We start from the raw sequence: 27993 nt of genomic DNA, 5'->3' as shown, positions 1-27993 counted from the left end.
CAGTATGGCAGATGAAGTAGAGTTCACCTGTTTTGATTTCCTTTTACAATTTTATTGGCGAAAACAAACAGCAAATTTTCATTAGGGTATTTCTAAGGTTTTTCCCCATTTTACTAAAAATAAAAAAAAATTTTGTCAGAGTATTTATAAATCGCAATCGAAAACGCAAACCCATCATTGATTTAATTATTTTAAAAAAAGATGGATTATACTGTATCTAAAGTATTCTTGTACTGCTTTTACTAGCAGTGTTTCTTCCAAATTTTTTTCTCCCGAGGGAACTTGAAATTTTTCGGGGAGGTGGCCTAAAATTCCCGGGGGGGGGGGGTAGGGGGGAGCGGTCACTGTTAAAAGAGATGCCTGGAAGAAACTCTGTTTATGAGCCCTTAACTTTTTTGTGTAAGAAATTCTATAAATACATTTCGGTAACTCCCGATTATTTTCCTCAGCTACTGGGTGACTACGTCGCCTACACGACATGCGGCATAGTTCGGGGTTTCCCGGAATCCGGGGCCACGGTGTTTCAGGGGATTCCCTACGCCGCCCCGCCCACCGGGAGCCGCCGGTGGAAGCAGCCCACCCCCATCAGCCCCGCCTCGGGCACGTGCTGGTCCAACATCCTCAACGCCACGCGCTACGGCTCCGTCTGCGCGCAGCCTCGCTTCGGTGACGTCACCAAAATGGACGGCCACGAGGACTGCCTGTACTTGAACGTCTGGACGCCATCTTTAAACCCGAAGGAACTACATCCGGTCATGGTCTGGATCCACTCCGGAGATTTCGTCTACGGCTCCGGGCATATGCCCGGCATGTCCCCCCACGGCGAGCCTGTCCGTGACGACACAAACCGTGTACGTCAGCTTCAACTACCGGCTCGGTGCCTTTGGGTTTCTGGCACTGGACGAGCTGCGGGAGGGCCAGGAGAAATCCGCGGGGAACTACGGGCTGATGGATCAGCAGATGGCGCTCACGTGGGTCAGGGAGAACATCCGGTACTTTGGGGGCAATGAGAACCTGGTAAGTCTTGTGCTGGGGGATCTGTTTGATGCAGATGCGTAGCGACGGGGGGGGTACATATGTCCCCGGGAGCCGACCTTAGGGGGGTGCCAAAATGAGTTGGGAAAACAAATTGAAAGTTTAAAGGGGGGGGGGGGTGCAAATTGAAAATTGAAAGGTTGTTCCCGAGGGGGGGGGGGGCGCCAAATTGAAATTTTGTCCTCGGGCGCCGGGAAGGGTCGCTACGCCTCTGGTTTGATGTGTTTCTGCCAGGTTAATGGCGTAGATGACATGTACTATTATATGTGCGTTTCTTGTAGGTTTCTGGCAATGTTTACACATACACTGTGATTAATTCTGGGAGGTTTATGGCATAAATTACATATACACTGTGTATTTATACTATTTTTCTTGCTTAGATTACATTTACACTGTCTAATTAGAGTAGGTTTATGGCATAGATTACACATACACTGTGTATTTATAGTAGGTTTCTGACATAGATTGCATATACACTGTGTGTATTTCTGGTAGGTTTATGACATAGATTACACATACAATTTGTGTATTTCTAGAATGTTTCTGGTATAGATTACACATATACTTTAGAGTTATAGTAGGTTTCTGACATACATTGCATATACACAGTGTGTATTTCTGTTAAGTTTATGGCATAGAATAAATACACAATGTATTTTGGTAGGTTTCTGGAAAAATTACACATACACTGTGTGTAATTTCTGATAGGTTTCTGACATAGTTTACATATACAAATATTTATAAAACTAGACTGAAATAGATATAATCTTGTACGTTTTTTTTTACCTGTAGTGAAGGTGGTGGCATAGTTACTGGGGGGTTAGCCCCAGGTCGACAGTATTCTCTACAAGATATTTCCACGTGCTTGCGCGTGTGCATGTGCACTTGTAAGCTGGATGAAATAATCTCGTGTAATCTGAGATAGTTAACTGTACAAAATTTTATTTTACTTCCTTGTCTGTGGTTCATTCAGGTAGTTGGGTGGAATAATTGTGTCCGTTCTGTGTTTTTGTTGTGTTAGATAACCGTGTTTGGCCATGGGTCTGGCGCAACGTCCATTCAAGCGTTGATGCTGTCGCCGAAAAGTTCTGGACTGTTCCATAAAGCCTGGCTGACCAGTCCCGTCTCGGTGTTAAATAAAACTCTCGGTAAGTAAATGATCCTTTTGTTTGTTTGTTTGTGTGTTTGTTTGTTTGTCTGTCTGTTTGTCTGTCTGTTTTTTTGTTGTTGTTTTTTTTTTTTGGTTTTTGTTTTTTTGTTTGCTGTGTGTGGCAAAAAAGGTAAAGTTCTCATTTCGAACCTGGCGGCCCACGGAGCAGATGAAGTAGAGTTCACCTGTTTCTGTGACATGGGTATCTGGTCAGCACTATACCCAGCCGCCTTTACTTTCCCTAACATGAGTCTGGTACCCATCAGAGCTGGGTGGACTCAGGGACGTGCTACGACTCTATCCAGGGACCCAGGATTAGCAGACCCTTTACATGTTGTTTAGGAACGGCGTGGTCGAATTGTAGAGCGTACGCCTGATAGACGGCAAGTCTCGAGTTCGGATCCCGGGCCCGAGTCCGTAAGTTATCCCTATACCCTGTTCGCGAGCAATGTTCCCTCTAAGCTGCGCGGTTGCACGGCCGCGCAGTAGTTTTTAACTGCCATTTTGAAAAATACGTAAAACCTTGTTTAAGACCCCTGGACACCGCGCACAGAAAATACACGTTGCTGACTAGCTTTTTCCCCTTAGTGACAACGTTGTCAGCGAGGTATGTAGCTACGATGTTGCCCTATACTCTCGCTAGTAAATATATTATACCTTCTTTCAGATCAGGCATGCCACGACAACCGGAAGTTCCTGGCCAACTCTGGCTGCAGCAGCCTCGAGTGTCTCCGGAAGTTGTCCTCCTACCAGGTCATGACGTCATCTCCATGGCCGCTGGAGCCCATGTGGACGCTTGACCAGATTTTTCACGTGCCCGCGGCCAGTCAGTTTCGCAACGGGCTGGCCATATTCGATGGTAGGTGGCTGCTCAGTGACAACCTGGCAAATCTGACGCTGTTTGTTTTGTCATTGTGGCCAGGGACGAGGTGTATTCTCCCATCTAAGTACTAAACACACAAACTTCTAAACAAAAGAGTGGGTTTTTGACTTTAAGTGTGTGCTAAAAGAGGCTGAAGGGTACTAAAAACTATACAAACAATTGTTATTATGTAACGCCCTCCCCCTAGCATAAACGTTTAGACTATAGCATATTAAGACAAAAATGCATATTTTCTTAAAAAATACTTGGCTTAAAACCTTAAACCCTCAAGCTTTAAATTTTGACTATTTACACATATTTGTATAGAGGGGGGGGGTCTATTGTATAGGACTCCGTGTTTAGTTAATTTTACACCTGAGTGTTTACATAGCTTATAGCGTGAACTTAACGTATAGATAGTAACTCACTGGAATTTGTTTCTAACCAGGTCACGTGGTCAAGTCCGCCTCCATTACTAACGGACCTCAGGGACCCGTGGTGCCAGTCATCTTTGGTGAGTACAGGTGGATGTTTGTGGTTCACGTGAGATGGCTAGTCGTTAATAAACACGTATATGATAGGGAAATACAACAAGTCTTAAAATTATATCTTTTTTAAATCAGTGTTAAAAAAAACAGTGAGCGTAACTTTTTTGGAACTATTGTTTTTAAGTGAATAGTTTTTTTCTGTCTACTTGCGGGTTTTGTTTTAATGCCATAGATAGAATGTTTGCTAGTTTAATCAACCATAGTTTGTTAATAATAGGGGAAACCACTCATTGTATAGATCTTAGGGGAAGTAACTCATACCACTGATCTTTGAAGCATGAACACGTTCAATGTAAGATATGGGAGATTTAACAAATACTGGAAAGTAGATAACACAGTAGTTACTACAGTTTAAAATATGAAAAGAATTACATTCTATATGTATTAAGGGAACTAACTCAAATTAAATTTATTTGAAAAAGTTAAAGTACAATTAAAAAATAAGCAAAATATACATTCAGTAAAAACTAAGGGAGGTAACACAAACTATAGTTGATATGTCAAAGTGAATCTATAGGCTACAACTTCGCCAGACCATCTAAACTAAACCTGACTTGTATGTTTTCAGGTACCTCCTACTTTGATCTGAGCAGTCTCAAATCAGAAGACAAATACATCGGGCTGACATGGGGAGAATACGACACAATTCTCGACACCTACCTGAGCGACTTCGGCTACCAAGCCTTGAACCAAATCAAAACTCTATACTCGCACGATTTCAAAATCGCCTACTCCGGCCCGGCCAAGTTTCCTCCGCTGCCGAGCGCGCAACTTGCGCACATGTTGGGCGACATCCGGAGCATCTGTCCGGTGCGAATCATAGCCAAGGACTTCGCGTACCTCAACAGGAGAACCTCGCCCGTGTACATGTATGTGGGTGAGATCTACCCCACCCACAAGGTCAAGCTAGCCAGCGAGCCGCAGAACACTTTCGTTGGCTGGGACGTCGCGGTTTTCTTCAACAGTTTCAGGGAGTTGGATTACGTCGAGGGGCAAGGGGACGTTAATTTCCAGAACGTCATTCGGGAACAGGTTCTCAGTTTTGTCAAAGATGGCCGACCGGATGCGTCGAGGTGGCAGACGGTGGATGTTAACACTGGCGTCATCGGCACTGACGTCACTGTCGCGCCGGTGGATGAGGAGTATTTTGAGAAGTGTGAGCTATGGCGAAAATTGGGGTTCTTTAATTACACGTGGCAGGCACCAGAATAGACAAATGTTAGACGTGAACTGTGGAGAAAATTGGGGTTCTTTTATTACACGCGGCAGGCGCCAGAAAAGACAAATGTTGGACGTGAGCTGTGGCAGACGCTAAAAGAAACAAATGTTAGAACTGAACTGTGGCAGACGCTAGTAGAAACAAATGTTAGATGTGAACTGTGGAGAAAGTTGGTGTTCTTTAATTACACGCGGCAGCTGCCGAATAGACGAGGGAAATGGTAGATGTATTTTATAGCTTTGGTAATACACTTTTCACTCCCTTACTGATGGTTTGCTGACTTGGTCGCGCAAATAGGGCATGCAGACTGGGATAAGTGGTAGATTTAGGGATTAATAAGACAAAGCAGCCGCCCAAATTCCACTCGATTCCATTCCCATGAAAGAGAAATAGCGACTTTATTAAGAGGGAAATTCATGCCACAGACCTGGGTCTTCTACGATAAACAATTTAGGGTGAGTGTGTGGGGGTACATAGTGTGTGTTACATGATAGACTTGATGTGTGAGGGCATTGTGTGTGTTATATTGTGTGTGTTACATGGTAGACTTGATGTGTGAGGGCATTGTGTGTGTTATATTGTGTGTGTTACATGGTAGACTTGATGTGTGGGGGCATTGTGTGTGTTACATGGTAGATTTTGTTTGGGGGGGCATAGTGTGTGTTATATGGTAGACTTGATGTGTGAGAGCATTGTGTGTGTTATATTGTGTGTGTTACATGGTAGACTTGATGTGTGGGGGCATTGTATGTGTTACATGGTAGACTTGATGTGTGGGGGCCATAGTGTGTGTTACATGGTAGACTTGATGTGTGGGGGCATTGTGTGTGTTACATGGTAGACTTTATGTGTGGGGGTTATAGTGTGTGTTACATGGTAGACTTGATGTGTGGGGGCCATAGTGTGTGTTACATGGTAGACTTGATGTGTGGGGGCCATAGTGTGTGTTACATGGTAGACTTGATGTGTGGGGGCCATAGTGTGTGTTACATGGTAGACTTGATGTGTGGGGGCCATAGTGTGTGTTACATGGTAGACTTGATGTGTGGGGGCCATAGTGTGTGTTACATGAGTAGACTTGATGTGAGGGCCATTGTGTGTGTTACATGGTAGACTTGATGTGTGGGGCCATAGTGTGTGTTACATGGTAGACTTTATGTGGGGGGCATAGTGTGTCTTACATGGTAGACTTGATGTGAGGGCCATTGTGTGTGTTACATGAGTAGACTGTGTGTAGCACATAGTGTGTTATATGATTTGTTGACATGATATTATGTGTTTGTATGGCAATAGTTAAATTATTAGAAGCTACATATAATAACTGTCCAGCGCTATTATTGAAACTAAAATCAGATGTGTAGCCTGCATGATGGTGTAACTTTTGTAAAGATGTAATATATTCTAGAGCTATAATTAATAACTTTAGGCGTATTCACACATGGGCTCGGCTGGGGCTCACCCGAATATCATTATCATATTTATGATAATCAATAAACTCTACTTCATCTGTACTATGCTCCACGAGATTCAGGGTTTCTTCCAGGCATTTCTTCGAGGGGGGGGGGGGGGCGGAGCCCCAAATCCTCCCCCCTCCCCACCAGAAGAAAGTCCCCCCCCCCCCCGAACGAAATGGAAAATATATCGAAAATATATACTTTTACCTTTTAACAATGTCCGCCCCCCCCCGCCCCCCGCCCCCCCCCCCCCCCCCACCCGGAAAATGTTGACGCCCCCCCCCCCCCCCCCCCCTCGTGTCAGGATCCCGGAAGAAACACTGGTCATATTATTGTAAATTAACAAGTATTAGCTTATGAGTATGCTGTATGTGTGTGATCAACAGTATTAGCCTAGGATTATGGTGTAGAATATGTGTGCGATAAAAAAAGTATTAGCCTAGGATTATGTTGTATGCGTATTGCTGAGACAAGCTATCTGTAAATAGTATTGTACGTACAATGTCATATTGGTACTTGACTACTTTAGAGTCTGAATTTGATTATTTTCGTTTTTTATGTTTAATTGCCCGCTGATTCGTGTACATATTGAAACGGCTTTCAATGTGTTTTGTGTATATTTGTGTACTTGCCGAGAAGCAAAGGATGCATTAAACGACTTTAGTCCCCCGTTCAGAGTTGACCTGTAAAATATAGCCGTGAATTAAACTGCTGTAAACTGTATATAACTATGTAAATTATTTGTAAATAATTGACATTCGTTAAACTGCCTAATATTTTCCTGTACATTTGCGATGTTTTTATTTTGGTAATAATTGTTAACTATATCTCATAATAAAAAAGAATTAGCGTTTTTATTGTTCATTTATTTTATTTTGTGATACGCTATGAGTTTAAATGAGTATGTTTCCACTGAGTTCTCGAACGTTCTTGAATTTGTAGTCTCTTTGCAAAATGCCATTCAAGTCCCCTTAAAAATTTCACGCTTTGTGTGTGTGTGTGCCGATTTTGGCACTCACCGCCCCCATCCCAATTGCTTTTTTAAAAACTCTTTTAATCACTAAAATTTCGTCCGGTGGGTGGACGTTCCCCCCCCCGAGATATCCAAAGCAACTCTGCTCCACTTCTTCACACATCGTCACAAGTCTACCCGAGAGGGAATGTGACGTCATTTATAGACGACCCCCCCCCGCACCCTTTCTTGGCAGGCAGGTCGTCCATAAACGACGTCACGCTGTTTTAAACTAATCCCCCCCCCCCACCCACCTACAACCCACCCACTCCCCACCCCCAATCCCAGGCAGAGTCAGAAAAAGTCAGACCCCCCCCCCCCCCCCAGCTAAAATGACGTCACATCACAGCATACTATATCTACCATCCCTACCCCCCTCAATATTGCATTTTTGCTTGTTTTATTTTAAAACGATTTCTTTTCTGAAGTATTTATCGAGCTCGTTCAACATCAAGGATAGGCTTATATTGGTCTATTTTATTGCAATTCACAAAAATAATTCCTTGGGGAAAAAAGGCGGTTTAATTCAGTCAAATATCGTAGTAACAAAAAACAGGACCCCCCCCCCCCCCTCTCCATTTCGCTCTCACAGACATAAATTTACACACACACACACACACACACACTCACTCCCGCATGACATCATAGGGTAGACTGGCTAACTCTTGGCTGTTAATCTCCATTAGTTTTTTAGATCATGGTAAACACCGATGAGGGCTGGTTCCTGTTTTAAAAGTCTGTTACTTGCTGCTTTCAGTTGTGTCACCCCCCCCCCCCCCACCCCCCAGTCTAAAACACTGTAAGGAGAAGAAGCTTCGCGTTAGTGGTGGATAAAACAATTTTTTAATTCAATTCAAGCTTTTCTGTCAAGATAGAGTATTTTAAGCAATTTCTATTACATTAACTACAATTTATTAAAACAGTTTTCTAAACCGTGAGATAACGGCTAAAATTAGTTTTATAACATTGCTTTTATATATTGCAAAAGTATGCCGTCACACCATCTAAACACCGCCACCCCTTCCCCTTCATTATATAGTGTCACAAAATTATGGACCTCTCCCCCCCCCCCCCTTTTTTTTTACGAGTGTGACGTTATAGGGCCTATATGGACGACCCCTAAGAGTCATTTGGTGTATTAAATTAGCGCGATTAAAAAATAAATTTAAATTTTCACCTAAAGCTTCTGAGATATTATTCAATTTTAGTAAAGGAAAAATTGTAATTGACATAAAATGACTCAGTGTATTTATCTACTTTCATTTTGTATAAACTACCATTTAATTCGTTTCTAGTCGTAATGTTTTTAAAGCACTACAGGTTCCCGTTCAACTTTTGTGTAAACAACAACCGTTAGATTAAGGCTACCGCTACTGCAAAGCATTTCATCCGTCAAAGGAATCGATTCAGAGAATCCAGATTCTACACTCTAAGTGTTATATTGAAATTGACTTTTTCTTTTTAAATAAGTGAGTCTGATCTTAAAAATGGTTTGGAGAGAAGTTGCTCTGCTGTTTCTAATTTTTGCACTTGTAGTAGCTCAGCGTAAGAAAGACCTGAGCCCTGAAGAACTGGCGAGACTGAAGGAACAAACGGGAATGAACCCAGATGAAATGTCTGATGATGCTATTATTTTAAGTCCTCCAAAGCTTACTGATGAGGATGAAGGATCTAAATTCATGCCTCAAGCCTACCGCTGTGATGCTTGTCGAGCAATAGCCATTCAGGTAGGCTACTAATTTTTTTTTAATGTTAGGACCTACCCCTAGCTAGGCCGCCTAGGCTCTAGATTCGAGATCAGGATCTAGATCTAGTCTAGATCTAGAGTCTAGATTGTAACTAATTTTTTAAAATTAACTTTTAACTTCCAAAATTTTATTTAAAAATCTAGTCTTTTTATTTTTATTATTTCTTCATTATCATTAGTTTAGTAGTAGATTCTCTAGATCTAGATCTAATAGTAGAATCAAGATCCAGACATGTTTTTAGCTTGAAGTGTTCCTTCAACTTTCTGGGCTTAGGCCTAGCAGTTAGTTAGCTGGTTAGACTCAGGTTGGACACTCCAAGTAGGCTGATACTCTGATAGTGATACCATGTGTGTGACACTAATTTTACATTTTAAAATTATTTAGCATTTCTAGATCTGGTAAAATCACGATATAGCGTCGGAAATTATTGGGTAATGTTCGTTTAGTTTCGGTAACATTCGTTACTGTAAACCATAGTTTATTTGACCGGTGAAATAAAAATAAAGTCAAGTGCATTAAATTAATGTTTTAACTTAATTTACAGTTTAATTGACAGAAAATTAATAACAGATAGAAAATCTAAATATTATTAATAAACTCGAGTGTAGTAATTAATTATTTTTTTTTTTAAGAAACAGAAAAAACCTGCAGAAGATTTGCGACAACCAGCTCTTGTTCTGTTAGTAAATAAGACGATTAGATTAACTAAAGTTAAAAGTAGTAAGAATAACTAGAATAATGTTTAGTAGCAGCAATAATTAGCACATACACTTAAAATAATTAGAAATACAAAATAATTAGCAAAACAGTATTTAAAATGCAACTAAAATCAATCCTTGCACATTTTTAAACATTATGTATTAAAAATAGTATGGCGGCAAATAAATGATGGTTTACAGTATTTCCGGTGGTTTCCGGAACGGCTCGACAGACTACGCCATGGTTTTACTGTTTTTTACTGCTGTACAGTTCCGGAATAATAACCGACGCTATCTCGTGATTTTACCCTAGATCTAATCTTCTTCCTTCCATGTCCTATACTATAATCATATATTGGTAAAATCACGATATAGCGTCGGAAATTATTGGGTAATGTTCGTTGAGTTTTGGTAACATTCGTTACTGTAAACTAGTGTAAACCATAGTTTATTTGACCGATGAAAAAAAAATAAAGTCAAATGCATTAAATTAATGTTTTAACTTAATTTAATGTTTAACTGACAAAAAATTAGCAACAATTAGTAAATCTAAATATTATTAATAAAGTCGAGTGTAGTAATTAATGTTTTTTTTAAGAAACAGAAAAAACCTGCAGAAGATTTGCGACAACCAGCTCTAGTTCTGTTAGTAAATAAGACGATTAGATTAACTAAAGTTAGAAGTAGTAAGAATAACTAGAATAATGTTTATTAGCAGCAATAATTAGCACATACACTTAAAAAAATTAGAAATACAAAATAATTAGCAAAACAGTATTTAAAATGCAACTAAAATCAATCCTTGCACATTTTTAAACATTATGTATTAAAAATAATATGGCGGCAAATAAATGATGGTTTACAGTATTTCCTGTGGTTTCCGGAACGGCTCGACAGACTACGCCATGGTTTTACTGTTTTTTACTGCTGTACAGTTCCGGAATAATAACCGACGCTGTATCGTGATTTTACCCATATATCCAATGGGCATTTTTTGTACTTGGGTCCATATAGCCATAGCCTATGGCTGGCTATTTTAACCAGACATATCGTTTGGTACAGTATTAAGTCTGCTTGTTATTACTCTTTCTTAACTTTTATCATAATACAAAATACGGATTTTATATTACATATGTTTTAATACTAATGCAATGCTAAATCTGTGATGCTGCCCTTAACAAGAATGTTATTCTTTGTCGTAGAACTAGACCGATATTTATTAATTTTACAATTCCAGAATTATAGATAACATTTTTGAAAAAGTATACATATATTTTAAAAAAGTACTGTTTAATCCAATTTAATGATAAAAAGCAGAAATGTATATATGTAATTTTATTATTTGCACCATTATGGCATGTTGATCTCTTATATTGGATATTAATTTAAAAAAAAATGTTTTGCAAGATTAATTTAGAAAAGAAATGTAGGAATTTTTTAAAAATTAAATCTTGAAATAACTTGCTTTATTTTTTTAGATCTTCCATGAACTTCCTAACAAACAAATCTTTTTGTTCATTTATATCACCACTATGTTTGATTATAATTCTTATTTTTCAGTTCACCAATCTGTTCTCCAAAGCTGAAAGTAAGAAGAAAAGTGGTAAGCTCTCATATGTTGAAATTTTAGATCATGTAGAGCAACAGTGTCAAGATGAATACAAAGAGTAGGTATTCAATATTAACTTTCTCTTCCTTAAAGCTGTTATATGTTGTACTAATATTCCTCATCTATTCATCTTTACTAAAATACTTTTTATGTGATTGCAAGCATCTTTTATATATACCTGTACAACACATACTTTCTTAATCTCTTTTCTTAGTTTATACTATGGGCTTATATGGACTTGGAACATATTTAAAAATGACTTATGCTGTTCAGAAGACCAAACAATCACTCATATTTGAATATATATATTTTTTTATATTGCAATACATATGCACACATGACATTTATCAACAACTTTCCTAGTGCAACCAATGGATACTGACAAGTATTTGACCTTATTGTATGTATAATTGAATATAACATAACATGCCATTTATTTTTTGTTGTTAAAATAGATTTGTGATTCAGTTTATGTATGCTATACACCAAAAATGTTCCAAGTTTGTGAATGAGATTTATTTGTCTATAGATTTGGGTTGAAAAGTGTGCTTGGAGAGAACAAATTCTCAGCCCCAGGTCTGGAAACGGCAATGATGTCTGGCATGGTAGATGCTGGAGGTCTTTGGAAGAGAAGGTAAAGTCTCATCTATTTATAGTATTAGATAAATTAACAATACTAAGTCAATGTTGTATCAAGATGTCATGTTATTAATTGTGTTTTTAAAAATTATTGCTGAAACTGGTGATACATTTGTCTGGAGCAGTGTAGAAATTCAGGTTTAAGTTTCAAGAACATAATTTTTATTGCTACAATTTTACCCTGTTTGTTGATGTGTAGGCAGGCTTTGTCTGTCACGTGTTATGTTGTTATATGATATGGTGCAGTGTTATATAGTAAACTGTTTTTTGTTTATCATATTGTACTAAGGAATTCAGCAGAACAAGCCTTTCAGTTGTTTTTTTTTAAAATACAAAGTTGTTACACTGATATAGTATACATTGAACAATTGTGTCACTAGCTTTATTATATCAGGACAGTCATCCATAGAATAACTGTGTAGTCATCTTTCTATTATCAGGCACTGATATATCATAGAATTGTCAATAGCTTTCTTATATCAAGCCAGTGATCCATAGAACAATTACGCATTTAGGCTTTTTTATATCAGGGGATGTTAGGATGATGTTGGGTAATAGGATTTTTTGTAGTAGACAAGAAACAAATGTTTGAACCTAAGGAACATCACATCTTGACTGCCTATAATACAGTAAATGATGGCCTGTGGATGTGTTGAGTTCTGGGGTTGATCTGTTGTATCAGTGAATCAACATGCAACATTACGCTGTCTGTTTGTGAAAACTGATCTATTACTCCAGTCATGTTAAAATTCTTCTTGGCTGAAAATGTGTAGGCCTACAAACATTCTACCTCTAAATGTTAACAATGATTGTTTTGTTTTTTTTGTTCACCAGGATGCAGATAATGTTTACAAAAATTCCACCACTAAATGTTAACAATGATTGTTTTGTTTTTTTGTTCACCAGGATGTAGAAAATGTTTACAAACATTCCACCTCTAAATGTTAACAATGATTGTTTTGTTTTTTTGTTCACCAGGATGCAGAAAATGTTTACAAACATTCCACCTCTAAATGTTAACAATGATTGTTGATTGTTTTGTTTTTTTGTTCACTAGGATGCAGAAAATGTTTACAAACATTCCACCTCTAAATGTTAACAATAATTGTTTTGTTTTGTTCACCAGGATGCAGAAAATGTTTACAAACATTCCACCTCTAAATGTTAACAATGATTGTTTTGTTTTTTTGTTCACCAGGATGCAGAAACTGTGTGAGGAGCTTGTTGGTGAGTACGAGGAAGATGGGATCTACGCCATGTGGAGTGAGCCAGAGAGCACATTTGAACAGGAGCTGTGCAGGAACTATTGTAAAGGCAAGAGCAAGACGGAGTTGTGAGAGCTCTGTGGCTTTTCACTCACTCAGCTGTTGACTAGTGGATCAGGAGATAGTGTCTATTCTTATCTTAAGAATTGTAGATAATGTGATTACTATGTCCTTGAATGAATATCCAGTAAAGCCAAAACAGTTTAATATTTATTGTCTTTTTTATAAGTGGTTTTTCAATTGAAGTTAGAATCTACATCCCAGATGTATTTGAATTTTTAATATCTCGTCTGCCTGTTTTATTTTTTTATAAAAACTTTTTGTCATTTCTAGTCAATGAATCAATATTGTGCTCATGTGTATTACTTTTGTAATATGGCTCAATTCTCTGTGATATTTTTGCATCACTTTTTATTTTGTAATTATTTTTTTGTTTATTTAATATTGCACAAAAATGACATTCCTAAATTATTTTTATTTATTTTTAAAAGCTATGCAAATACTGATACTCTGTGCCTGATAAATAGTAGTAAAAATAGTGTACAAAAAGTGTATCATTAAAATTCTAAGCATCCATCATTCCAAATGTCATGATTTTTCATCCAAGCAATTTTTGTTAACAATTTTTGTTAACGTACTTATACTAAAGGACTGCTAAAATATACAAGACACGAATGTCTGCATTTAAGTATTTACCACCAGTATGTTGATTAGACAGAAGTGAATGAACCAAATGTATTCAATAATGTAGACCATTGATGAACCAAATGTATTCAATAATGTAGACAATTGATTGAATTTATTTAGTCAGAATGGCTTTCTTCTTGTGTATTTTTAACTTGATTTAATCAATGTTATTGAGGTTTTAAATACATGTTTTTTTTTTAGAAAACAGCTCTGCCTTTTTGTTTACTCTCAATTTTTTATTACCTTTTAGGAAAAGTATTGGATGTATATTTAATAGTTGAATTACACTTGACAATTCATTATCATTTTTCCCTTTGTGCCCAAGATACAAGGGGCAGAAGAGTGTTTATCTGTTTCAGTAATGTCAGCATACAGGGGATATTGTGATTAACACTATGCCCAAGCGCTTTAGTTTCTCTACAGTGAATCAGGTACCCATCAGAGCTGGATAGACTCACATACTGCTTACTTGAGCATTTGATCAGAACTCGAGACTTAAGAATTGTCTGTCATAAGCTCTACCACTCAACCATCCCACACCCTTATGGTTGCTATAAATGTACTGACTTTCCAATGTTAACAAATAACAAACATTCATTGCATGTAAAAAACACTCTCTCGTCCTGTCCATTAGAAGTAAAACAAACGTAAAGAATGGTATTAAAAAATATTCACTTTACTGAATATGAAAGTTATTTTGAAACATTACATATGTAACCTGTGACCAAATCTACAAGTAAATTTGAACCCAGGTTATTTGGCACACAAATGAGTATATGCAGCTAAATTTTGGGTGGTGTTTATAGCCTAATCAAAACGGCGGGTGTAGGTGGATCTAAGACTCTTGAACAGTGAGCTGGGTTCGTCCTTGTGGGTGGCCTGCAGGCACTCGGGGGGTGGGATGAAAAAGTTGGGGTCAACCAGTCCTTGGACCAAGTCGTAGTAGAGGGTGGTCAGGGTCTCGTTGGTGCTTGTGTTGACGATGAAGGAGCGGAGTGGGTAGCAGTTGATGCGGCTGAACACACCGATCCATTCCTCACCTGTATTGGGGGAAACAGGGAAATTTAGTAACGATTGGGTGTTTAGCAGTCTGTTTTAGAGGTCATATACACAAATTATTTTACAATCGCCGGGTAAATTAGCTGAAATGTAATGTTTTTAAAAGACGAGATGACGTCTGCTGGCTTTTAAGTTGTTTGCTAAAACTGATATAGTGGTGGAGGAATTGCAGCCCCTGCTTTAATAATAACAAAGTGATGGTAGGTGTATGATATTCTGCTGGGCAATACAGTATCGGTCTTGTATCTCTGCCTAAATCTCCATAACAGCTAGGTTAAGTAACTCTTAAGTAACTCTAAAAGAAAACGACTTTGCCGACAACCCTAAAAAAAATTGTGTCGAACTTAGCGCGAGACTCACGTCTGGTGGAGCTCCTGTCTGACCATTCAACACCCTCGACCTCCTCTCCTGGCCCGCCCACGATGAACTCAGCCTCAAAGGTGGCGTTCTCAGGTACGGCGAATGGGAAGAATCTGCCGGCATCGAACTTCTTGCAGACTTTGGTCTGACGGTTGTACTCGAAGGCAAGGTTCTCTCTGTGCAAGATGATGATCTTCAGGTACCTAAGGAAATATGTGCAAGATGATGATGTTCAGGTACCTAAGGAAATATGTGCAAGATTATGATGTTAAGGTACCTAAGGAAATATGTGCAAGATGATGATGTTCAGGTACCTAAGGAAATATGTGCAAGATTATGTTAAGGTACCTAAGGAAATATGTGCAAAATATTGATTTAGGTGTACCTACGAAAATATGTACAAAATTATTATCTTCAGGTACCTAAGGAAATATGTGCAAGATATTGATGTTAAGGTACCTAAGGAGATATGTGCAAGATTATGTTAAGGTACCTAAGGAGATATGTGCAAGATGATGATGTTAAGGTACCTAAGAAAATATGTGCAAAATATTTATTTTGGTGTTGCTAAGAAAATATTAACAAAATTATGATTTTCAGGTACCTAAGGAAATATGTGCAAGATAATGATCTTCGGGTAGATCTTTGGTGTAGTTAAAGAATTTTTTTGCAAGATATTGATTTTGAAGTTGCTAAAGAATTTTGTGCAAGATAATAATTTCGGAGTACCTATAGAAATATGTGCAAATTCGTGATTTTAAGGTACCTAAAGAAATATGAGCTAAATTATTATTTTAGGACACCTAAAGAAATATATGCATAACGTGAGTTTATTCCGGGTGATTTTAAGGAGGGCGGAGAATATGCAAGATTAAATGGTCGGTGCATGTGTAAACAAGAGATAGCTCACCCCACCACTTGATCTAACTCGGAGCTGTGGGTTCGGCTAAGATTGGACTCAAAATCTAAATCCAATAACTTTTATTTCAGACGTTCGCTTAAGCTGATCTATGGTATGTTGTGGAGGGTATGCCTCCATTTCACTCCCGATTTAATATCAAAATTAAAAATTGCTAACATGAAAATATTAATTTGCATTAATGGGTGCGTCTGTTGTTCGACTAGACATTTAGCATCTAATTTATTAATCTAATTAACATCTAATTAATATGATTTCACCCTTACTACGTTGTACTTATCCAAACAATTGTTATCTCCCTTAAACAAACTGTGATGTAACCTATGATTGTTTCCCTTAGCACAACACTAGTCCATCTTTAATTGGCTCTATTTAAAAACCCCAAACATTCAACTACCAACTTGGTCAAATTAAAAAGACGTCCATGTTGGGGTCACATGTCATCTACCGGATGTGGGTCAGGGGTCACTTACTGTCTGCCGGGCTGGGGTCCAGATTGTTCTACCTCGTCGAAAGCAATTTTCTCTGCCATAGCGTCGTACTCAGCATCAAATCGTCGGAAGGTGGTAAACTCATGGTTGTACTGGTTAGCACGGAACTAGATAGATAAACAAAGGTTGTAAACTCATGGTTGTAAGGGTTGGCACGGAACTAGATAGATAAACAAAGGTGGTAAACTCATGGTTGTAAGGGTTGGCACGGAACTAGATAGATAAACAAAGGTGGTAAACTCATGTGGTTGTAAGGGTTGGCACGGAACTAGATAGATAAATAAAGGTGGTAAACTCGTGGTTGTAAGGGTTGGCACGGAACTAGATAGATAAACAAAGGTGGTAAACTCATGGTTGTAAGGGTTGGCACGGAACTAGATAGATAAATAAAGGTGGTAAACTCGTGGTTGTAAGGGTTGGCACGGAACTAGATAGATAAACAAAGGTGGTAAACTCATGGTTGTAAGGGTTGGCACGGAACTAGATAGATAAATAAAGGTGGTAAACTCGTGGTTGTAAGGGTTGGCACGGAACTAGATAGATAAACAAAGGTGGTAAACTCATGGTTGTAAGGGTTGGCACGGAACTAGATAGATAAACAAAGGTGGTAAACTCGTGGTTGTAAGGGTTGGCACGGAACTAACAGATAGGTCAAGGTGGTAAACTGGAAGGGGAACTCAACAGGTAAATAAAGGTGACAAACTTATGATACTGATAGGTATAGTACTCAACGGATGAATAAAGGTGGTAAACTTGTTAAATTCAAGCCATGTAAGTGAGATGTAGAAAGTTGCTAGGAATCTTATACAAAGACCACATCTCCCATCTTGGAGTACATGACATAATCCAACGTATGATTAGTCATCGTGATGACCTACTAACAATTGTTAAGATGAACCGAATACTAAATATGTACGTAAATGTCACATGTCAGCGAAAACTTCCACAAGGAACAGTGTCGGTGCCATGCTATGAACAAGAGGAAGGTGAAAGAAAAAATGGGAAGACAAGATCATGGAACGGACTGGTTTGATTCTTGGGGACGCACTGTGGATTGCGGAAGACAGATTACATTGAGGAATACTTCTTCTTCTTCGTGGTGGGATTCCTTCCAACACAATTAAGTTTACGTGTCAACTGGTTATAGGCCGTTGACTCCGATTTCAGCCTGCTTTTCTTTTTGGATTTGCTTCCATATCCTTTGTCCAAACAAGAACAAACTACAAGGCAGCAGTTGTTTGATTTTGGAGTTGCCTCTCCTAGAAGAGTTACTGTCCCCAGCTAACGAGCCTCATCTGCCCGAGGGTTCGAGACTTTTCGGTTTAGCAACCATGAGCTTTACCGACTCGACCACGCCGACGGAGGAATAAAAATCAGAAGGACACTAGAGGCGTCCTAATGTTCCACCTAGATAACGCGACAGAAGAAGAAGAAGAGACCCATGCTGACCATAACGAAAACAAATCTTACCGTGAGCTGAGGTGGAGAGAAGCAGTGGTGAGGAATCTGTCCGTAGACCACGGCAGCGCCGAGCAGGGTGAGAGCAAGCACGTTGAACATGATGTACAGTGGGCAGCGAGCCTGTGACGAGTGAGACGAGAGCGACGAAGCCACGGGTCAAATACACATTGGTTTTATGTATCACGGCACCCAGTCACATGGCTGAGGTGGACTTGAAGTGGCTGGTAATCAATCAGATAGGGGAAATGGACCGCGGACCGTTCATCTTGTCACACTTAGCTGAGCACTGGTCACGTGGGGTTCAGTGATGGCGGCGATTGGTCTGTGTTTAAAGACCCTGTTTTCTTCTAAGATATAGATAAGCTTTGAAGTCTCATGTATATATATATATATATATATATATATATATATATATATATATATATATATATATATATATATATATATATATATATATATATATATATATATATATATATATATATATGGCTTTACTTCAAAGTTAGGCCAGAGGTTAGTGAACGTGGTGGTTACGGGTGCAATTGGATTTTACCTACCTGCCGCTTACCCCCCCCCCCCTTCCCCCAAGATATTATTAACCCTCTGTGTCAACTCCTCCCCCCTCAACCCCAACGAATTACCATGACCGCTCCCCATAGTACACTGTTCGGCATGTTGCTAATATTTTCTTGTTATGTTGATACGCTGTTTGCAGTCTTTCTTCCAGACTTGTTTCTCCGGGGGTGCACTTGAAATTTTCGGGGGGGGGGGGCGGACTAAAATTTCCGCGGGGGGGGGGGGGCGGACACTGTTAAAAGTATATATTTTCCATATAAATTCCATTTCGTTCGGGGAGGGGGAGGGTAGACTTTCTTCGGGGGGGGGGGGGGGCTCCGCCCCTACGTAGAGATGCCTGGAAGAAACTCTGGCTGTTTGTGGTGGACGAGATGTCTGGTGTCCTCCTCAATGCCTCGTCAAAGATACCTCTCACAGTAATGTAATGGAACCGTTGGGGTTTGAAGGCTATTCCTCAGTACAAGACACACGACACACGACACACGATTCAAGACACACGACACACGACACACGACACACGACACAAGATACACGACACACGACACACGATACAAGACACACAACACACGATACAAGACAAACGACACACGACACACGACACACGACACACGATACAAGACACACGACACAAGATACAAGACACAAGATACACGACACACGACACACGATACAAGACACACAACACACGATACAAGACACACGACACAAGACACACGACACACGATACAAGACACACAACACAAGACACACGACACACGACACACGACACACGATACAAGACACACAACACAAGACACACGACACAAGACACACGACACACGATACAAGACACACAACACAAGACACACGACACAAGACACACGACACACGACACACGATACAAGACACACAACACAAGACACACGACACAAGACACACGACACACGATACAAGACACACAACACAAGACACACGACACACGACACACGACACACGACACACGATACAAGACACACAACACAAGACACACGACACACGACACACGATACAAGACACACAACACACGACACACGACACACGATACAAGACACACAACACACGATACAAGACACACAACACACGACACAAGACACACGACACAAGACACACGACACGATACAAGACACACGACACGATACAAGACACACGACACACGACACACGACACACACCCTCGCATGACCACAATGTCTGACACAGTCTCTGCTTAATTATTAGACTATAAAAGTCTTCAGTATAAAAATAAATGGCAAGTCTACGCTTTGGCTGTGTTTCAAATAAAACAATTTAAAAAACCTTTATAATAATACGCTGTGAAATGCACGGAGAAAATATAGCATATAAATATAAAACAAACTTTCTCTTTTAAGTAAAACCATTGGTTGCCAAAGTGTGTAAAGCTTTTATGAGCGACCAATGCTTTTAGTAACGAGAGAAAGTATGTTTAGATTTTATTTTGTTCTCAGTGTATTTAAACATCTTACAGTAATAAGCATTTTTAATATTAATTTTATTCCACTTTTTAGTAGACTATATAGATATTTTACAGATACAGAAGTTAGTTGGTATGTAAATTTAATAAAGCCGACATCCCCATGTTTAAAAATATTTGCTCTAAAACACGAACAGTAACTGTAAAGTGCGATTATTTTCCCCTTAAATTGAATTCGTGCTTGGTTCTCGGTTAAGAAAAAAACCTTGAATACGATTCATAGAGTAAAATCAACACCAATTAACATTGTTATTTCCCCTTTTGTTATTGAATATAGAAATCTTTAAATAATTGCTAGCTTAATAACATTTTTAATATCCAATCAGATTTTTAAAATATTTTTCTTGCGTTGTTTTTGGAGACGAATGTATCTGAAAAGCTTGAAAGAGATATCTGTATTTAAAGTGGTTTAAAATGGTTTTCAGAATTTGCCAGAAACTCACTAACAGACAGACAAACAGACTGTGAATTAAATACAAGCTTATTCAAAGAAGCAAAACAAACCGAGACTTTATTTCAGCAAGCATAAACTCACAGGATGTTGTCTGCAATACACAATCAGTTAATTGGGGAAATGAATTTAAACCGATCTTTCAAATACCAGGATAATATATTTTATAAAGGATGGGATTAATTACCATGGGAGTAACCAATTTACTGTATTCAATGTTTCTTTCAAACACTTTTTTTCTCCGGGTGGGGGGGGGGGCACTTAAATATTCGGTTGGGGGGGGGGGGCGGACACTGGTTAATGTATATATTTTCTCTCCCTATTTTTCCCATTTCTTTCGCCGCCCCTCACCTACCCCCCGAAGCGATGGCTGAAACAAAGTTTTAAGATAGAACAGCTAGCAGACTTGGTTATACAGCGGAGGTGTTCTAAACTTGCGGATCTTCTCGAGACGACAGCACCTTCAGCCTGTCTAGCCGTCGTGGCCTGTACCACAGTGGCCTAGATCCGCCCCTGCACGCCGTGTGACAACAACATCAAAGTCATATCATCTGTAAGATTAAAATACCGCGAGATAACACACGAAGAAAAAATGAACGTTATTTGGACATATATCTTAATGTTCAAGCTATTTGTCCCTTTGGGCTGAACTTAATGACCCACAGGCCGTATAAAGTTTATATAGTCCCCACCCCCTTTGGTTTATATACCAGGTAAAAGAAAACAGTATTTTTAGTTTATTTTTTAAAAAATTGACTTTAGTGTAAGTGGCAGCTAAAGCTATTGATATATAGAGAGTTGATTATTTCTTCATATATCCTAGATTTAACTTAGACGTCCATAAAAAGGAATCGAACCGTTGTGAGGAAGGACATTGAGGTCAGAAAGTGTAACATAACAATTTGCATTTTAAAAAAATTAAACTTAATTTTGCAGATAATGTGCTATTTTAATAAAAGAAAAAAAGATAGCACCTAAGAAGAAAAAAAACCAATGCCCGTCACCAGTGTTCCCTCTAAGCTGCGCGGCTGCGCGGCCGCGCAGTACTTTCAAATGTGCCGCGCAGACATTTTCTGACCCCGCGCACAGATTATCAGAACGTCGGGCAAACCTGATTCACAAGGAAAATTGTGGCCAGTAGTTTGAATTAAGCGACATTTTTAGTGCCTGTTTTGTTAAACGAAGTCTTTGTGTTTTGGGGTATAAACAGAAACTACGTTTATCACTAACGGGGGGGGGGGGGAGGGGGGTGACATCGGTTGTCATAGCACAGGTCTAGTTTATGACTTAACTCTCACCTGAGCGGGGCTGTGTGACACTCCCATTGCTTGATTTAATGGTTTACCCAAAAGCTGACCGCAGCTGACATCTAATACCTGCATTGTATTGTGAATTGAAGCTGACCCTGCAAGTTTTTTTAATCGTCGCTTGCCCCCCCCCCCCCCCCCCCTCCCCATCTTGAAACTTTGACGATTAAGCCAAGTCAGATGCAAGTTTTACGTTACTTAAGGTGGATGTTTTTGCTGTGTTTGGTTTAAAGATTTATATATTATATATCCGATTCTTGGGATTATTATGTGCATGTGGATCGAAATGTTTTAGTATGCACACACTGCTTAGGTAAATCAGGAATAAATGTCCACTACTGTGTGCTATTTTAAAATGTTGAGGGAAAAAATGTGTGTAACAAGCAGTACAACAATGTGGCACAAAAAAAAGCGATAGATTCGTTTAAACTGGAATGGCTCAAAGTTAAAGTAACAACCGATACGCCAGATCAAAGAATGTTTCGGTTGAATTAGAAAGTATCTACGAATATTCAGATGAGATTGGACTGAAGTGTAAGTTCTGTGCTGCTACTACTTGTAACAAAACCAACAAGAGCAACGAATTTGTCACAGGAAAGCTCTGGGAATCATGGACGCTTGACTACTGTAAACGTCATTTATTGTCTCGTGTTTACGTAGGAAATGTTGCGATTTCGTACAACCGCTCACATGGAACTGACCTTAAACGTCTGCTGGTTGAAACTTACACTGAGCGAGGAAAACTAATTGAGCAAAACGAGCGCCAGCGGCCAAACGAGGATCAAGTTCGAATACTAACGGATAATGTTCTTCTTGCCATAAGGATGAACGCCTCGATGCTGTCGGTACAACTGATTCATAAACACAAGGGGAAGTATGTTTCTATACCAGACAGATGGCGAAGTAAGAAATACGACTTTGAGTTTGTTTAAGTAATCAACGATGGCATAACAGTACATAAAATGCTAATCCTTTATTATAAATTTCGTCCAGTCAATTCTGTATTCTACAAAACCGTTTTTAGTGGAATAACTCAGCCTACTGTAAGTGATGCCTTAGCTCTGGAGACAGCCGTAACACAGTACTACACTGAACATTAAAACCAAGAAAAGTGTGAGTTAAACGAAAGAATCGACACAAGGCAAACCACACAGTACATACAATCAGTCTGCGACCATTTAAATGTTAGGTTTCCAGGAGATGAACTGCAGTTTTGGTCATCTTTTTTATTCTACAGGTTTAAAAAAAAAATTGTGCATTTGAGTTTGGCGTCAAAGATATCAAAGAACTGTGCGTAAAGTACAAAGACGGGTTACGTACAACAAATGATCAGTTAATTACCACCCAATACAACGACTTCAAATTTCGATAAAGTGAAAAACTCAGATCTGTTTCTGTAAATTATATGTCTGAATATGCAAGATTTGTCAAAACAAAGAACAATTTAGCTCACTGGCAAAGTTAAGTGACATTATTGTACCTTCCAAGCATGCAGTGCTGATTACGAACAAGGTTTTAGCCTTATTAACATAACAAAAGTGCAAGCACGAAATAGACTTGAAGCCACACATTTGGAGAATCTAATGCAAATTAAATTATATCTCAATGCTGGAGAGGATGTGGATTTAAACAAAGCATATAAGGTGTGGAAGCAAGGCAAGGTTAGACGCGAGAAATTGCAATAAATGCCCCTGAAAGGTTAGCTAATATTTGTTTTTAAATCAGCTTTATTAAATGTTGCATATGTTAAACTATTGTGTTTGTATTACCGTTATGGTATTAGCAGTATTACCATATGACTGTCTTACTTTAACATAGTAAGTCGACCATATAACTTGTTGTCTAAGTATAACTCTGAAAGTTTTTATTAGTTGTTTTTTTTTTATTTTGATGGTATTCGTATCTCTATTTAATTGCATACGTTTCATTAGTTACACACATTATACTATTAATTTATCAAAATGCATGCCTTCATTATTATGCTTAACTGCAAGACTAAAAATACATATTAACTTGCCCAAGTCATTTTTAGCACCGCGCACACTACATATTTTTTGCACACACACTCTTGGTCCTTAGAGGGAACATTGCCCGTCACCCCTAATTAGCAAGGGCCCCCGGAAGCTGCCAGATAAGCCCTGCACTTTCATCTTCTGCAAACCCAACACATTCTCCCTGTATAACCCAAAAGGAACCATCGATGTGTAGTCCAATCAGCTGATTCAAAAGAAAAACTACAAAGATCACACATGAAAGTCTGACCATCACGTGATTTTTGTAATCTGTTATCGAACAGTAAAAAAAAAATAAAGTCCTAACTTGATAATGATTTCTTAGGCTGGAGAGCTAATCAGCTATCATCACGAGCCTGGTACCCGTGACCTACATTGAGGTTATCTCCCGTTAAGATCGCGAGCTGCAACAAGATACTACATGTCTTGTGGTAGCCGCCCCTTTTATAAAGGTAAGAATGGTTCGATTGGTAAGATTGCTTGTCTTTTCAATACAATCGTGCGTCGTTTAAATATAAATAAATATCTCGAACTACAGATATTATTAGCAAAACTTCCAGGTACGGTCTTGACTGGGTGTGCTAACTACTTCTTGAAAACGGTTCAGAGGCAATCATCTATTATGGCCAATTTATACCCCCCCCCCCCCCACCCGTCTCCCTCAAACCACTACACCACTACTTGTTAAAAAAAATAGTCTTAAACTTTCCTACGAAAAATTTAAACATTAACAAAAATTAAAAGAAAGTATGAGTTAAACAAGTTAATAAAAAGTCTAGTGACAATTTAAGCGCAATTTCCTTCTGTTATCTAAAAATAGATAGTGATCTGTATTATGTTCATAACCCGTAGCTCTGTCGTAGCGTAAAGCACACACGGGGACAAAACACAAGACGTATAATGCTGGGGTGCGTTCAAGCTAGGAGAACGATCGGTTTGTAGGTGTTTATGTAATTTTTTTTTTTAAATTGTGACCGAACGAAAGGATATTTTTGAAAACTTTCTTCGGCAATATTGTTCTAAATTATGGCAGGAATCGATTGGTAAATGTTTCAAGTCGCTAAGTGGTCTGGTTGCCAAGATATGGGCCAAAAACTGCATTTTTTCGAGGTTTTTTGGCTTTTCCGGGAAATCCAGGAAGGAATTCCGGAATTTTTTTGGCCCACAATCATCCTCGGAACTTGCTTAACATATTTGCTTTTGCAACTAGTCCTCGATATTGCTTCGTTGAGGAGGAGATACGACTTAAAGCTGCGGACACACATCCATCCATTGCGGACACACATCCATACATCCATCCAGAAATAACGAGTTAATAATCGCAATTGTCCGTATGGAAATTGCGCTAAAAAAAAATCTTTAATGCAAATGTTCTACGCCGCTTTCTTAAACAACCCCCCCCCCCCCCCAACCACACACACTAACAGCGCTAGAAGTATGACATCATTAGTGGACGGCGTGTTATTAAAAAGTAAACGGAATGAGAGCGAAACAAAAGGAAGAGAGTATTTGATCCCTCGGCAACCGACTTTAGTCTATAGTCAATCGAATACCGTAATCCAAGCTGAAGATAGGAATAAAATGAAAAGTATCCATTTATAGGTACGCAGTACGTTCGACAGAGAATATGGTTACATATATGGGGCAGATTTAGGACAGAGAATATGTTACATATATGGGGTAGATTTTGAACAGAGAATGTTACATATATGGGGCAGGTTTTGGACAGAGAATATGTTATATATATAGGGCAGATTTTTTCAGAGAATATGTTACATATATGGGGCAGATTTTAGACAGAGAATATGTTACATATATAGGCCAGATGTTGGACAGAGAATATGTTACATATATGGGGCAGATTTTGGACAGAGAATGTTATATATAGGGCAGATTTTGGACAGAGAATGTTACATATATGGGGCAGATTTTGGACAGAGAATGTTACATATATGGGGCAGATTTTGGTCAGAGAATGTTACATATATGGGGTAAATTTTGAACAGAAAATGTTACATATATGGGGCAGATTTTGGACAGAGAATATGTTATATATATGGGGAAGATTTTTAACAGATAATATGTTACATATATGGGGCAGATGTTGGGCAGAGAGGGGCAGATTTAGGACGGAGAATATGTTACATATATGGGGTAGATTTTGGACAGAGAATATTTTACATATATGGGGTAGATTTAGGACAGAGAATATGTTACATATATGGGGCAGATTTAGGACAGAGAATATGTTACATATATGGGGCAGATATTGGGCAGAGAGGGACAGATTTTGGACAGAGAATATGTTACATACATGGGGCAGATTTAGGACAGTGAATATGTTACATATATGGGGCAGATGTTGGGCAGAGAGGGGCAGATTTTGGACAGAGAATATGTTACATATATGGGGCAGATTTTGGACAGAGAATGTTATATATAGGGCAGATTTTGGACAGAGAATATGTCACATATATGGGGCAGATATTGGGCAGAGAGGGGCAGATTTTGGACAGAGAATAAGTTACGTATATGGTATTAGTAAAGCAATTTAGTTAACATTTGTATTTTTTATTTGGATTAAGTCAGTGTGTTGTGGTTTTAAGGGAATTTATATTATTTAATATAAATAAATATCTAGGCATTGTGGTGTGTATTAATTAATAATGGGAAAACAATTGTTGTGACTTTCATTGTTATACTTTCCCTGGCCACTTCGTTTGACTTAAAGGCAGGAGATCTTAAGTGCTGCAAACTTGATGGCAGTTGTTTTTTTTTACAAAGGGACACTACTCAATATTTTTAGTCAAATCGTCCTACCATAGCTAGATCTATATCCCATAATTGAAAATAGTTATGAGGGGTCTGCCTTTTCTACTTTCTCGAATACGAAGTATAGAGGAAGTATTCTAATCATGCAAAAAATCGAAATTGATATTATATACGTCCCTGAGTCTATAAGGGGTCGTCCATAAATGACGTCACACACGTAGGGAGGAGGGGGTCCGTAATTTTGTGACGGTGTGTGATAAGCAATGTTAGAAAACGAGTTTTAGACGTTATTTCGCGATTTAGAAAACGGTTTTAATAAATTGTAATAGGAATTGATCAAAATACTCTATGCTGACAGAGTTCAGACAAGATTTTGGAAAAATATCGATAAGAAAAGTTCAACAGCAATTTGGAGGGGGGGGGTGTAGGCTGAGGTGTGACGTCATTTTAGGGGAGGTTCTGGCTTTTTGTGACAGAGGGGAGGTAAAAATCGTCAAAATAAGCGTGACGTCATTTATGGATGACCCCTTAAACAATTTTGCAATTTATGTCTGTGTGTGTGTGTCTGTCAACACGATAACTTGAGTACCGTTATAGCTAGTTTGATGAAATTTCACATTTAAGTATTATATCAAATTTGTATCAACTTTACAGCGATTTCCGGAAGTGGAACTTTTTCTACTTTTAGTTTTCCAAAAGCCTATAACTTGAGTATTGTTTCTGATAGATAAATGAAATTTCACATGTAAGTAAAATATCTAATAATCGGCCTTCTGTCAAATTTTGAGAAATTCCGTTGGACGATCCGAATTCTCAAAAAACTCATGAATCTATAAAATAATATTCCACAGTATTGTACTTTAGCGTTCACTTGGTGCGCAATTATTTTTTCAATGAGATTCTATTCTATTTTAAAAAGTATAATTAAAAATGGATTAAAAATCATGTCTATATCCTGCGTTGCCATCCCCCGTACAGTTATATTAGAGTATGAGAAAGTTTAGGGGAGATTACTCCTGGTTTATTTTTTTCAATTTGCGATTTTTAAAAATTCCTTTTGTGATATAATAACATGCTCCTTTATTGCATAAATATTACTTCCTGCAGATTTTCGATGCATTAAATTAGTAATATTTTAATAAGTTATTCA

The 27993-nt window shown here is 38.6% G+C and overlaps 3 protein-coding genes across 3 annotated transcripts; 2 read left to right on the top strand and 1 right to left on the bottom strand.

The window, feature by feature from the left end:
* Positions 1 to 449: 449 nt before the first annotated feature.
* Positions 450 to 4849, top strand: LOC131930783 (neurotactin-like; the record flags this gene model as incomplete). Its single annotated transcript, XM_059287399.1, is given in 6 exon segments — positions 450 to 847; positions 849 to 1017; positions 2057 to 2183; positions 2853 to 3044; positions 3496 to 3561; positions 4164 to 4849. Coding segments are annotated over 6 exon segments (1596 nt in total), but the record flags the coding sequence as incomplete, so codon positions are not given.
* Positions 4850 to 8730: 3881 nt separating this feature from the next.
* On the top strand, positions 8731 to 14119 carry LOC131930786 (marginal zone B- and B1-cell-specific protein; the record flags this gene model as incomplete). Its single annotated transcript, XM_059287404.1, is given in 4 exon segments — positions 8731 to 9007; positions 11287 to 11393; positions 11865 to 11969; positions 13173 to 14119. Coding segments are annotated over 4 exon segments (591 nt in total). The 3' UTR covers positions 13312 to 14119.
* Positions 14120 to 14581: 462 nt separating this feature from the next.
* LOC131930787 (mammalian ependymin-related protein 1) lies at positions 14582 to 18427 on the bottom strand. Its single transcript, XM_059287405.1, has 4 exons — positions 18226 to 18427; positions 16738 to 16862; positions 15346 to 15548; positions 14582 to 14966 (listed from the first exon to the last, which is right to left on the bottom strand). The coding sequence occupies exons 1-4, from the start codon at positions 18313 to 18315 to the stop codon at positions 14734 to 14736; spliced, it is 651 nt and encodes a 216-aa protein (XP_059143388.1). The 5' UTR covers positions 18316 to 18427; the 3' UTR covers positions 14582 to 14733.
* Between the last annotated feature and the right edge of the window lie 9566 nt (positions 18428 to 27993).

The sequence above is a fragment of the Physella acuta genome, unplaced genomic scaffold (assembly GCF_028476545.2).
Source record: "Physella acuta isolate Inbredline_101_S28 unplaced genomic scaffold, ASM2847654v3 ptg001846l, whole genome shotgun sequence".
Taxonomy (NCBI): domain Eukaryota; kingdom Metazoa; phylum Mollusca; class Gastropoda; family Physidae; genus Physella; species Physella acuta.
The sequence above is the reverse complement of the archived record's forward strand: the minus strand, read 5'-3'. Positions and strand labels throughout refer to the sequence as shown.